General features: G+C 44.8%; 1 protein-coding gene across 1 annotated transcript in view; it reads left to right on the top strand.

Moving 5' to 3' along the window:
• The first annotated feature begins 1,464 nt into the window (after positions 1-1,464).
• The window catches only part of URI1 (URI1, prefoldin like chaperone), a 91,975-nt gene continuing 80,515 nt past the window's right edge, over positions 1,465-12,924 (top strand). The window contains exon 1 of the mRNA XM_025367665.1: positions 1,465-1,569. Coding sequence (XP_025223450.1) covers positions 1,507-1,569 — 63 coding nt within the window. The 5' untranslated portion in view covers positions 1,465-1,506. The remainder of the gene's footprint in view (positions 1,570-12,924) is intronic.

The following is a 12,924-nucleotide window of genomic DNA, read 5'->3' as shown; positions in this document are numbered from 1 at the left end:
TCCTTCTTCCCTTCCATGCCTAGCTGGATTGCAGAGTCAAGTTTATGATTATTAAATAAAAACTAAATAATGACAACAAAAAATATGAGTTGATTTAAATAAAAATATCAAGTAAATATTAGTATAGGCAGCAAGCGGATATGGCAAAAAAAATCACTAAAATTTGAATGCAAATGGCTAAAATTCAGGAAATATGGCTTTAATAAAAACAGATAGAAGCTGTGGCATATGCTTGTAGTCCCAGCTGACACCCAGGAGAAAGGAGTGCTTGAGCCTGGAAGTTCAGGCCCAGCCTGGGCAACATAGTGAGACCTCGTCTCAACAGCAAAAATGAAAAAAATCAACAACAACAAAAATAAACACAGGTACATCTAAAATTGCTCTGAATCTTTGGAACAGGTCTGCCCTGATGTGGTGCTTTATGGGCCTGGGCACTCTGGCACAAGCCCTTTCTGGCACAAGGAGAAGCTGATGAGATTCATGCTTACTGTCAGCTTGCTCCAGGCCACTTTCAGCCACCAGCACCATGGCCTTGTGCCTCCTTCGTCTCTGTTCTCTCCCTGGGATTTCCCCCAGGCTTGACTCTTCTCTCAGTTCCTCTGTGCATGGCCTGAACTTGCCCTTGCAACCTGGCGTGGATCAAACTGGCTTCCTAGTTTCTGTCCCCCAGCTCCATTCACCCTTGAGCACTGGCCTCACTTCGTCACCTCTTTCTGTATCTACACCCTTTGCCACTTCACTTTGCAGTGCCCTCTCAATGTGACTCTGGGCTGGTCATGAGACCTGTGTTGACCAATCGAACCAGGCTGAAGTGACAGTGCACCAGTTCCAGAGGCCCTGAGTGTCTCCATGCCATCTTGTGCATTTCTGCCATCTCTGAGGGGACAAAATCAGCAGGTCCTAGGATAAGGGTGAAGTATGTGGAGCAGAGCTGCCTCAGCCAAGCCTTCAACTTCCAGCAGCACTCCAGTCCTCCCACAAACTCATGAAAAATAAGACATCATTGTTTTTTTCAGCCATTGAGCTTTGGAGTGTCCATGTGTCGGTTAGCTGTTGCTGTGTATTTGTTACAGAGCAGAAAATTCTTGCACAAGTGGGATCAAGCATTTTCCCACTTTCATAACCATGCCCCATGGCGTCGCCACTGATATTGCTCTGCCTAGCACTAGGAAGCGGAGGTAGTGAGGGCAAATGGAGCCCCTTTTGCCCAGTCCAGGGAGCAATAGGCAGCTGTCACCCACAAACGACATGGCTCCCACAATCTACTTCCCAGAAGACAGTCCTGCCTAGCTGGGACTGGAGGTAGGATACAATTTAGAGGTGTATTCCAGCCCCAGGGTGCTGGGTAAGGCCTGGGGATGCGTCCCTGCCCACAAGACAGAATTGGAATCTTCATGTCCGCCAAATTCCGGGCCTGTCTTCTGTGTCACAGATGGGAATTCTTTCCACATTCTTGCCAGTGGACCTTCTCACTCTTTTCCAGGCTCCTTGGAGGTCACTGCCCTGATGATAACATGGTCTTCCCTTCAAGGAAGCCACGTTTCTATGAGGGCTCTGGCATGTGCATTGGTGAGTCGAAGCTTGACTGTGTTATAGCTTCTCTGCTCTTAGTGTGGGGCTTGGAGGTTTTTACTTTAACCACATGGATTAGTCAGGGTCGTCCAGAGAAACAGAACAAACAGGATGGCGCTATAGACATAACTATAGATGTAGAAGAGGGGATTTATGATGGAGATTGGCCTGAGTGATTGGGAGCCTAAGAAGTCCCACAGTATGTCGTCTGCAGGTTGAAGAACCAGGGAAGTGATGGTGTCATTCAGTTTGAGCTTGAAGTTCTGAGAACCAGGAGCTTCGATGTCCCAGGGCAGGAGAAGGTGGATGTCCCAGGTCCAGAAGTGAGTGAATTTGCTTTTCCTCTGTCTTTTTGTTCTATTTGGGCCCTTGGTGGATTGAATGTCGCCCACCTACATTGGTGAGGGCAGATGTGTTTTACTCGGTCTACTGATTCGAGTGCCAATCTCTCTGAAAACACCCTACCAGATGCACCCAGAAATAATGCTGCACCTGCTATCTGGGTATCCCTTAACCCAGTCAAGTTGACACCTAAAAGTAACCATCACACCACACTTTCACAAACACATGGGTGCTTGCGGACTCGCCTTTTCCAATGGTTTTGCCTGCCTCCTCCACAAGCACAGGCAAAGTCAGTTTCAAGGACAGGAGTCCCCCACTGTTGCTTGGCATACTGGTGATCTAAACAAATACATGCATTAAAGGCAATTTCTGTCATTTTTTAACCACCATACTTTCATCCCTGGTCCTCATGACCCCTTGATTTCTTTCTGAGGAATGCCCTCCCTCCCACTGTGATAACAGAGGGGCCAGGCCCTCCGTCTGTCTCCCAGCTCTAGGAGAGCCAGAGGTTGAGCCCCAGGCCGGAGCTCAGCCAATCAGAGGCTGTCCTGTGAGCAAGTGATGCCAGGACTGATGGGATGGCTGGAATGTGTGGTACACAGATACAACAGCATCACGCTAACCAGACCGTGTCCCTGTGAGAGCTAGGGTGGGACTCCACTGCTTGCCAGGGCTCCCAGGAGCTCTGCCTGCCCTCAGCTTCCTGTGTAGGCTCTCTGCACCCCCTCTTTTTTAAAAAAAATTTTTTTAGATGAAGTCTCACTTTGTAGCCCAAGTTGGAGTACAACAGTGTGATCTCAGCTCACTGCAACCTCTGCCTCCTGGGTTCAGGTGGTTCTCCTGCCTCAGCCTCCCAAGTAGCTGGGATCACAGGCATGCACCACCACGCCCTGCTAATTTTTGTATTTTCAGTAGAGACGGGGTTTCACCATGTTGGCCAGGCCGGTCTGGAACTACTGACCTTAGGTGATCCCCCTGCCTTGGCCTCCCAAAATGCTGGGATTGCAGGCGTGAGTCACCATGCCTGGCTGCACCTTCTCTAGTTGATCCTTCTTGCTTGGTTAGGCAGAGACAGCCTCCAGTTCTTACAACTACAAGGCCCACACATGAAGGACAAAATGTTTCGGTTAATAATGTTTTCATGTGTATAAGTCCTGTTTTTGTTTTCCAGTTGAATTGAAAGTTCCTTCTGGGTAGGAACTCTTTTCTTCCTTTACCCTGGGTCCAGTACTTGGCATGCAGTAGATTCTAGGGCAGAGCTGGAGGCAGGGGGAGGCTGCCTAGAGCCAGAAGGCTTGTATTGAGGTCCATCCCTGCACTCACTCACTGTGGGACCTTGGCTAAGTCCCGCGGCATTTTCAGTCTAGACATTGCATCAATTAAATGGCTGTGATGCTTATAATGATCACCCTCCTTCTCGGCCTCAGGCCTCTGTGAGGTTTTAATGAACAAAGGCTGAAGAAGCTCCACAGAGATGGTGACTTGCCCAGAGCACAGCTCTTGCCCTCAAGGAAGAGACACTCGAGCAAATAGGCAACTGGAAACAGGATGGCTTCATGGGCATGTGTGACTTACACAGGGCCCTGCACTCAGAAGAATCACATGACTGACTTAGGCTCTGCAGCTGCCATCTTGAAATTCTTAATAACTTTTGAACAGTGTTGGGGGTGGGATTGCGGGGGGACAGTCCACACTTTCATTTTGCACTGGGTCACACAAATTATGTAGCCAGTTCTGATTAAAATGCAGCAAGAACTAACATGAGACTGGACACAGAAACCAGACCCCAGAGCACATACCATATGAGTTCATTGGTATGAAGTTTGAAAACAGGTGGCACTAACCTAAAGGATTGGAAGTTGGAATAGTGGTTACCAGGGCTAGGGGGAGGAAGGGATGGTGGATGGTGAACAAAAGGACCTTGGAGGGCTCCTGGGGTTCTAGGAATTCCTTCCTTCCTTCCTTCCTTCCTTCCTTCCTTCCTTCCTTCCTTCTCTCTCTCTCTTTCTTTCTTTCTTCATCTTACTTTTTCTTTGTTTTTATTTCAATAGGCTTTTGGGGAACAGGTGGTGTTTGGTTACATGAATAAGTTCTTTAGTAGTGATTTCTGAGATTTTGGTGCACCCATCACTTGAGTAAAAATGTTCTCTCTTTCTTTCTCCCTCCCTCCCTCCCTCCCTCCCTCCCTTCCTTCCTTCCTTCCACAGAATCTTATTTTGTTGCCCAGGCTGGAGTGCAGTGGTGCAATTATAGCTCACTGCAGCCTCAACCTCCCGGACTCAAGTGATCTTCCTGCCCCAGCCTCCCAAGTAGCTAGGACTACAAGAATGTGCCCACATGCCTGACTAATTTTAAACAAAATTTTATAGAGAAGGGATCTCACTATGTTGCCCAGACTGGTCTTGAACTCCTGGCCTCAAGTGATCTTTCCACATCAGTCTTCCAAAGTGCTGGGATTGCAGGCATGAGCCACCTCGCCCAGACTTAGAAATGTTCTATTTCTTGACCTGAGAGCTGGATATACAAGCTTGCTCACTTTGTTAAAATTCACTAAGGATTTGTGCACTTTTCTGCATATGTGTTAAACTGCAGTACAAGGTTAAAAGAAAAGAAAATGTGTGAAATGACGTACACATTGCAAAGGAAAGGCCAGGGAGCTGAGCTTGACCCACCTTGGGGGTGCTCAGAGAAGGCTTCCCTGGAGAGGGGTCTGGGTAAGATCCTGAAGGAGGAGGGTGGGAGTTGGGGAGTTTTGTGGCTCCCCACTAAGGGATGATGTGCCTGTCTGGCAGGAGCTAGGCACATGCATGGCCCAGGAGAGCACCTGCTTGTACTGAGTCTGGCTCTGCCTGGGAGCTTGAGGATGCGAATGAATTGGAGACACAAAGACCAGCCTGTGGGGGCCCTGGACTCCACCCTCTGGGCTCGAGACTCCAGCTGCAGTGTGGAGGGCAGCCTGGGGTGGGAGATGGGAGGCAGGGAGACCCTGCAGAGGCCGCTGGACTTTCCAGGTAAGCAGCGTTGGGCTAGAGGAGTGTAGACAGGAGAATGGATTCTGGAGACTTTTTTTTCCAGTGGTAGCTGTGGTGGTTTTCACATAGGATCACAAATTCCTTGGCATTTGTCCTGTCAAGAGATGAAGTCTAATTTCATCCCTTATTTTTTATTTTTATTTTTTTTTTCTGAGATGAAGTCTTGCTCTCTTGCTCAGGCTGGAGTACAGTGGTGCAATCTCAGCTCATCGCAACCTCCGCCTCCGCCTCCCAAGTTCAAGCGATTCTTCTGCCTCAGCCTCCTGAGTAGCTGGGATTACAGGCACATGCCACCATACCCGGCTAATTTTGTGTTTTAGTAGAGATGGGGTTTCACCATATTGGCCAGGGTGGTTTCAAACTCCTGACCTCAGGTGATCCGCCTGCTTCGGCCTCCCTAAGTGCTGGGATTACAAGCACAAGCCACTGCACCCGGTTTGTTGTTTTTTTTTTTTAGACAGAGTCTCATTCTGTCGCCCAGGCTGGAGTGCTGGAGTGCTGTGGCATGATCTCAGCTCACTGCAACCTCCACCTCCTGGGTTGAACCAATTCTCATGCCTCAGCCTCCCGAGTAGCTGGGATTACAGACACCTGCCATCATGCCTGGCTAATTTTTGTATTTTTAGTAGAGATAGGGTTTTGTTATGTTGGTCAGGCTGGTCTCAAACTCCTGACCTCAAGTGATCTGCCCACCTTAGCCTCCCAAAGTGCTGGGATTATAGGCATGAGCCACGGTGCCCGGCCTAATTCCATCCCCTTTGAATGTGAGCTGGCCTTAGTGACTTGCTTCTGATGAGTAGAATGTGGCTGAAGGGATACTGCGCGACATCCCAGGCTAGATTAAAAAAGGTCATGCCACTTCTGCCCAGCTCCCTTGGAACTCAACAGCCATCCTGCAAAGAAGCCCAGACTATAAGGAAAGGCCACATTCGGGTGATCTGGTTGACTGCCCTACGGAGATCCCAGGTGACAGTTAATCTCAAGTCCAGATATGTGCAAGTAGAAGTTTTCAAGACGACCTCAGCTGCATGAGCCTCTGAATGAGAGCTGCCTGCTGCCTGCTGCCTGCTGCCTGGCTGCCTGGCTGGGAGCCGTGATTTTTGCAGTTAAGTTTGGCTGGTTTGTTAGCAGCAAGAAAACAGCAGCCTAGGCTGTTTCGAGGAATTACTAGAGAAGCTTAAAAAATTCCCACCACACAGGTCATGCCCAAGCATTATTTTTCAGAGCTCCCAACACGTGTCTGAGGTTGAGAAGCACTGCAGGAGGCCAACCCTGAGGCCTCCGAACCTCAGTGGAGACAGCAGGCTGGGTTGACTTCACGAAACACCCCTTTCCTTTCCGCCACCTCCCTTCACTCAGCTCTCTTTTGTCCCCGCCCACTTGTTTCCATCTTCAGTTCCTGGTAGATGAAAGGGATCCATTTAAGTGGCAGGGACTTTGAAATCAGTGTGTCAGTCCCTGATGCTTGTTTTATTTTCAAAGCAACATAGGAGAATGGATGTGGAGGGGAAGCGGGGAGGCTCTCAAGGGCAGAAGTGGGAATAGGATTGCCAGATAAAATACATTAAATTTGAATTTCAGATAAACCATGAATTTTCTTTTTGGTAGAAGGATGCTCCAAATATTACATGGACATACTTATACTAAAGGATTACTTGTTGTTCATCTGAAATTCAAATTTAGGTGAATGACCCATATTTTTATTTGCTAAACCTGGCAACTCTAAGTGTGAAGCCAGGTCAAGGTGACACCCAGGACTCATCTAGGGATGTTTGCAGACTCCCAAGTCCCTTCACCAGCAAAGCAGGAGACCTCTCAGGAATCCCCAGGCTCTTCCTCTTATTTAGGGAAAGTGAGGCTCCAAGACAGGAAGTAACACATTCAAAACAGGCAATTCTTGGTTTGCACGTTATCGTGGTCACTAAACCCACGTATTTTGAAACCATGTTCTTGCTTTTTGCATGAAGGTTTTTGTATTGACATAAATTTTCAACTCTGTTGGGTCATGCCTGGGAGCGTGATTGCTGGGTTGTGTAAGTCTATGTTTGACTTTGTAAGAAACTGCCAAACTGTCTTCCAGAATGGCTGCACCATTATATCTTCCCACCAGGAATGAAAGAGAGTTTCAATTTCTCTACATCCTCGCCAACACTTACCTTCCTTTAATTAAAAAAAAATTTAAGGCTGGGCGCAGTGACTCACGCCTGTAATCCCAGCACTTTGGGAGACTCAGGTGGGCAGATCACTTGAGGTCAGGAGTTGGAGACCAGTCTGGCCAACATGGTGAAACCCCATCTCAACTAAAAATACAAAAATGAGCAGGGTGTGGTGGGATGTGCCTGTAATCCCAGCTACTCGGGAGGCTGAGGCAGGAGAATGGCTTGAACCCAGGAGGTGGAGGTTGCAGTGAGCTGAGATCATGCCACTGCACTCCAGCCTGGGCCACAGAGTGAGACTCCATCTCAAAAAAATAAAGAAATAAAATAAAAAAATAAGAAATAATAGCTATGCTAGCAGCTGTGAGATGGTCTCTCATTGTGATTCAGATTTGCATTTCTCTAATAATTAGTGATATTGAGCATCTTTTCATGTGCCTATTGGCCATTTGTTTATCTTCTCTGGAGAAATAGCTATGCAAGTTCTTTGCTCATTTTGGGGTTTTCCATGAAACTCCTACAGCTCAATGACAACAAAGAAAACAGTGCAACATATATATGCTTGATATTAAACCCTTATATATAAGATACAAGATTTGCAAGTGTTTCTTCTCGTTCTGTGTGTTATCTTTTCACTCTCTTGATAGTGTCTCTTTTTTTTTTGTTTTTATTTGAGATGGAGTGTTGCTCTGTCTCCCAGGCTGGAGTGCAGTGGTCTGATCCCAGCTCACTGCAACCTCTGCCTCCAGGGTTCAAGAGATAATCCTGCCTCAGCCTCCCAAGTAGCTGGTACTACAGGTACCACCACCACACTGGGCTAATTTTTTGTATTTTTAGTAGAGATGGGGTTTCACCATGTTGGCCAGGCTGGTCTTGAACTCCTGACCTCAAGTGATCTGCCCACCTCAGCCTCACAAAGTGAGGGGATTACAGGAATGAACCACAGCGCCCGGCTGATAGTGTCCTTTGATGCGTAAAAGTTTTTAATTTTGATGATGTCCAATTTACAGTTGTTTTCTTTTGCCTCCTGTGCTTTTGGTGGCTTATTTGAGAAACCACTGCCAAATCTAAGATCATGATTTGCCCCTGTGGTTTCTGCTGAGTTTGACTTTAGGTCTTACATTCAGGTCTTTGATCAATCTTGAGTTAATTTTTATTCATAGTGTAAGGCAAGGGTCCAACTTCATTCTTTTGCACGTGCATATCCAGCTTCCTTGGCACCATTTGTTTTTGTTTTTTTTTTTCTTTTTCCATATACTTCTTATGTAAGGCACCATTTATTAAAGAGACTGTTCTTTTCTTATTGAATGGTCTTGAAATTCTTGTCAAAAATCAGTACATGAGAGGGTTTATTTCTGGGCTCTTTATTCTAGTCTGTTGGACTATATGACTATCTGAGACCACAGTGTTTTTGTTTTTTTGTTTTCTGAGACAGAGTCTTGCTCTGTCCCCCAGGCTGGGGTGCAGTGGTGTGATCTTGGCTCACTGCAACCTCTGCCTCCCACATTCAAGTGATTCTCGTGCCTCAGCCTCCCAAGTAGTAGCTAGGAATACTATTAGCTACCATGCCCAACTTTTTTTTTTTTTTTTTGTAGTTTAGTACAGACAGGGTTTCACCATGTTGGCCAGGCTGGCCTGGAATTCCTGACCTCACGTGATCCACCCGCCTTGGCATCCCAATGTGTTGGGATTACAGGCGTGAGCCACCATGCCTGGCCTCATAGTGTTTTGATGACTGCAGCTTTGTATTAAGTTTTGAAATTAGGAAGTATGAGACCTCCAACTTTGTTCTTGTTTTTTGGTTATTTTGGTTATTTGGGGTCTCTTTAAATTCCATACAAATTTTAGGATAGTTTTGCTACTTCCGCAAAAAAAAAAAAAAAAAAAAATGCCATTGGGATTAGGTAGGAATTGCACTGAATCTGTAGATGGCTTTGGGGAATATTGTTGTATTAGTCTGCTTGAACTGCTGTAACAAAATACCATGACAGGGTGGCTTAAACAATAGAAATTGATATTCCTCACAGCTCTGGAAACTAAGGGTCCATGATGTAGGTGTTGGAAAAGCCAGTTTCTCATCAAGTTTCTCTTCCTGGCTTGTCCATGACCACCTTCTTACTATATCCTTGGATGGGCTTTCCTTGCATGCGGAGGGAGACAAAGCTTTCCAGTATCTCTGCCAGGATAGGGACACTAATCCTATTGAACAAAGGCCCCATCTTCATTTGACATTAATTACTTCCATAAGGGCCCTATCTTCAGAAACAGTCACATTGGTTGTTAGGGCATTGACATATGCGTTTTGGAAGAACACAAACATTCAGCCCATAACAATCATCTTAACAATATTGTCTTCCAATCCATGAACGCAAGATGTTCTTCCACATATTTCTGTTTAATTTCTTTCGGCAGTGTTTTGTAGTTTTCCATGTACAAATCTGGCTCGTCCTTGGTTAAATTTTTTACTAAATATTTTATTCTTGATGCGACTGTACATGGAATTGTTTTCTCAATTTTCTTTTCAGATTGCTGTTTCCTACTATATAGAAATATATATCCTACTATATAGAAACTGATTCTCATGTGTTGATTTTGTATCCTGCAGCTTTGCTGAATTTATTAGCTCTAACAGTTGTGTGTGTGTGTGTTGGGTGGTATTCATTAGGATTTTCTACATATAAGATTATATCATCTACCAAGAGAGATAATATTACTTCTTGTCTTCTAACTTGACTGCCTTTCATTTCTTTATCTTGCCTAATTGCTGTGACTAGAACTCTTAGTACTATGCTAAATAGTAGTGGTAAAAGTGGGCCTCCTTGTCTTGTTCCCAGTTTAGAGGACAAAAATCTTCAGTCTTTGATGATTACGTTAGTTATGGGCTTTTCTTATATTGTCCTTATAATGTTGAAGACGTTCGTTTCTATTACTACTTTACTAAGTGTTTTATCTTGATGTTGGATATTGTCAAATGCTTTTTCAGCATCATTTGAGATGATGATGATGATGATGATAATGATGATGATGATGATGATTTGAGACACAGTCTTGATCTGTCACCCAGGCTGGAGTGCAGTGGCACGATCTCAGCTCACTGCAACCTCTGCCTCCCGGGCTCAAGCGATTGTCCTGCCTCAGCCTCCCAAGTAACTGGGATTACAGGTGTCTGCCACTGTACCTGGCTAATTTTTGTATTTTTATTAGAGATGGGGTTTCACCATAATGGCCAGGCTAGTCTTGAATTCCTGACCTCAGGCGATTCACCTGCCTTGGCCTCTCTAAGTGTTGGGATTACAGGCGTGAGCCACCGTGCCAGGCCCATTTGAGATTATTATGTGGCTTTCCCCCTTCATTCTATTTTTTTTTTTTTTGATACTGAGTTTCCCTCTTGTTGCCCAGGCTGGAGTACAGTGGCATGATCTCAGTTCACTGCAACCTCTACCTCATGGGTTCAAGCAATTCTCCTGCCTCAGCCTCCTGAGTAGCTGGGATTACAGGTGCCCACCACCACACCCAGCTAATTTTTTGTATTTTTAGTAGAGACAATTTCACCATGTTGGCCAGGCTGGTCTCGAACTCCTGACCTCAGGTGACCCATCCGCCTCAGCCTCCCAAAGTGCTGGGATTGCAGGTATGAGCCACCATGCCCAGCCTACATCAATTTATTTTTATATGGTGAATCACCATTGTGTCTCTGGAATAAATTTCACTTGTTCATGGTATAAAATCTTACAAATATACTGCCAAATTTGTTAGTATTTTGTTGAGAATTTTTGTGTCTATGTTCATAAGGAACAGTGGTCTGCAGTTTTCTTTTCTCTCAGTGTCTTTGTCTTGCTGGCCTGAGAGAATGTGTTCTTTCCTTTTCAATTTTTCAGAAGAATTTGAGAAGGATTTGTGTTACTTCTTTAAATGTTTAGTAGAATTCATCTTGAAATAATCTGTCCCTGGGCTTTTTTTGTTGGCAAGTTTTTGATTACTGATTCAATATCCTTACTTGTTATAGATCCAATCAGATTTTCTATTTCTTCTTGAGTCAGTTTTGGTAGTTTGTGTTTTTCTAAAAATTTGTACATTTCATCTAAGGTTTTCCAATTTTTTGGAGTACAATTGTTTATAGTATTATCCAATTTATTTCTGCAAAACAGTACTGTCTCACTTTCATTTTTGATTTAAATAATTTGACTCTTTTCTCTTTTTTTCTCAGTCAATTTTGTTGATCTTTAAAAACATCAACTTTTGACCAGGTGCAGTGGCTCACTCCTGTAATCCTAGCATTTTTGGAGGCTAAGGCGGGTGGATTGCCTGAGCTCAGGAGTTCAAGATCAGCCTGGGCAGCATGATGAAACGCCGTCTCTACTAAAATACAAAAAAATTAGCCGGACGTGGTGGCGTGCACCTGTAATCTCAGCTACTCAGGAGGCTGAGGCGGGAGAATTGCTAGAATCTGGGAGGCAGAGGTTGCAGTGAGCTGAGACTGTGCCACCACACTCCAGCCTGGGCAACAGACTGAGACTCAGTCTCTTAAAAAAAAAGAATCAACTTTTATCTTCATTGATTTCCTCTATCATTTTTCTATTTTCTGTTTTGTATTTCTGCACTCTAATCTTTGTTATTCCTTCTTTCTTTTTTCTTTCTTTTCTTTTCTTTTTCTTTTTTTTTTTTGAGATGGAGTCTTGCTCTGTCACCCAGGCTGGAGTGCAGTGGTGCCATCTTGGCTCACTGCAACCTCCTGCCTCCCAGGTTCCAGCGATTCTCCTGCCTCTGTCTCCCAAGTAGCTGGGATTACAAGTGCCTGCCATCATGCTCGGCTAATTTTTGTATTATTAGAAGAGATGGGGTTTCACCATGTTGGCCAGGCTGGTCTTGAACTCCTGACCTTAGGTGATCCACCTGCCTCGGCCTCACAAAGTGCTGGGATTACAGGCATCAGCCACCGTGCCCAGCCTTATTCCTTCTTTGTGCTAGCTTTGGTTTTAGTTTACTCTTCTTTTTCTAGTTACCCAACCCAGGTAGTTAAGTTATTGCTATGTTAGTTTGCTAGGGCCATGATAACACTTTACCACGAAGTGAGTAGCTTAAACAATAGAAATTTATTTCCTCACAATTCTGGAAGCTGAAAGTCCAAGATCAAGGTGTCAGCAGGGTTGATATTTTCTCAGGCCTCACCCCTTGGCTTGCAGATGCTGCTTTCTAACTATAATCCCACATGGTTTTTCTTATGTGTACATACATGCTACTGTTCACATCTCTTCTTCTCTGTTATGACATGAGGTCTTGCTCTGTAGCCCAGGCTGTAGTGCAGTGGTGAGCTCATGGCTCACCGCAGCTTCGACCTCTTGGGCTCAAACAATCCTCCTGCCTCAGCCTCCCAAGTAGCTGTGACTACAGGCATGTGCCACCACACCTGGCTTATTTTTCTTTTTTTTTGGAGACCAGTTCTCACTATGTTGCTCAGGATAGTCTTGAATCCTGGGCTCAAGTGATCCACCTGCCTTGGCCTCCCAAGGGATTGCTAGCATAAGTGCTGGGATTACAGGCATGAGCCAATGTGACCATATTATTTTCTTGCTTTCCATCCTTTCAAATCTTTCGATCTAAAGTAAGTCTCTTGTAGACAGCATGTAAATTAATAATTTTTAGAAATCCATTCCATCAATCTCTGCCCTTTAATTAGACAGTTTAGTTCATTTACATTTAAAGCAATTAAAATAAAGGATTTAATTCTGCCATTTATTTAATAACTATTTGCTTTTCTGTATATTTTTTGTATTTTGTTCCTCAATTCCTCCACTATTACATTTTTTCGGTATTTAATATAT

Source organism: Theropithecus gelada, chromosome 19, assembly GCF_003255815.1.
Source record: "Theropithecus gelada isolate Dixy chromosome 19, Tgel_1.0, whole genome shotgun sequence".
Taxonomy (NCBI): Eukaryota; Metazoa; Chordata; class Mammalia; order Primates; family Cercopithecidae; genus Theropithecus; species Theropithecus gelada.
Note: the sequence above shows the minus strand (reverse complement) of the source record. Positions and strands in the feature narration are given on the sequence as shown.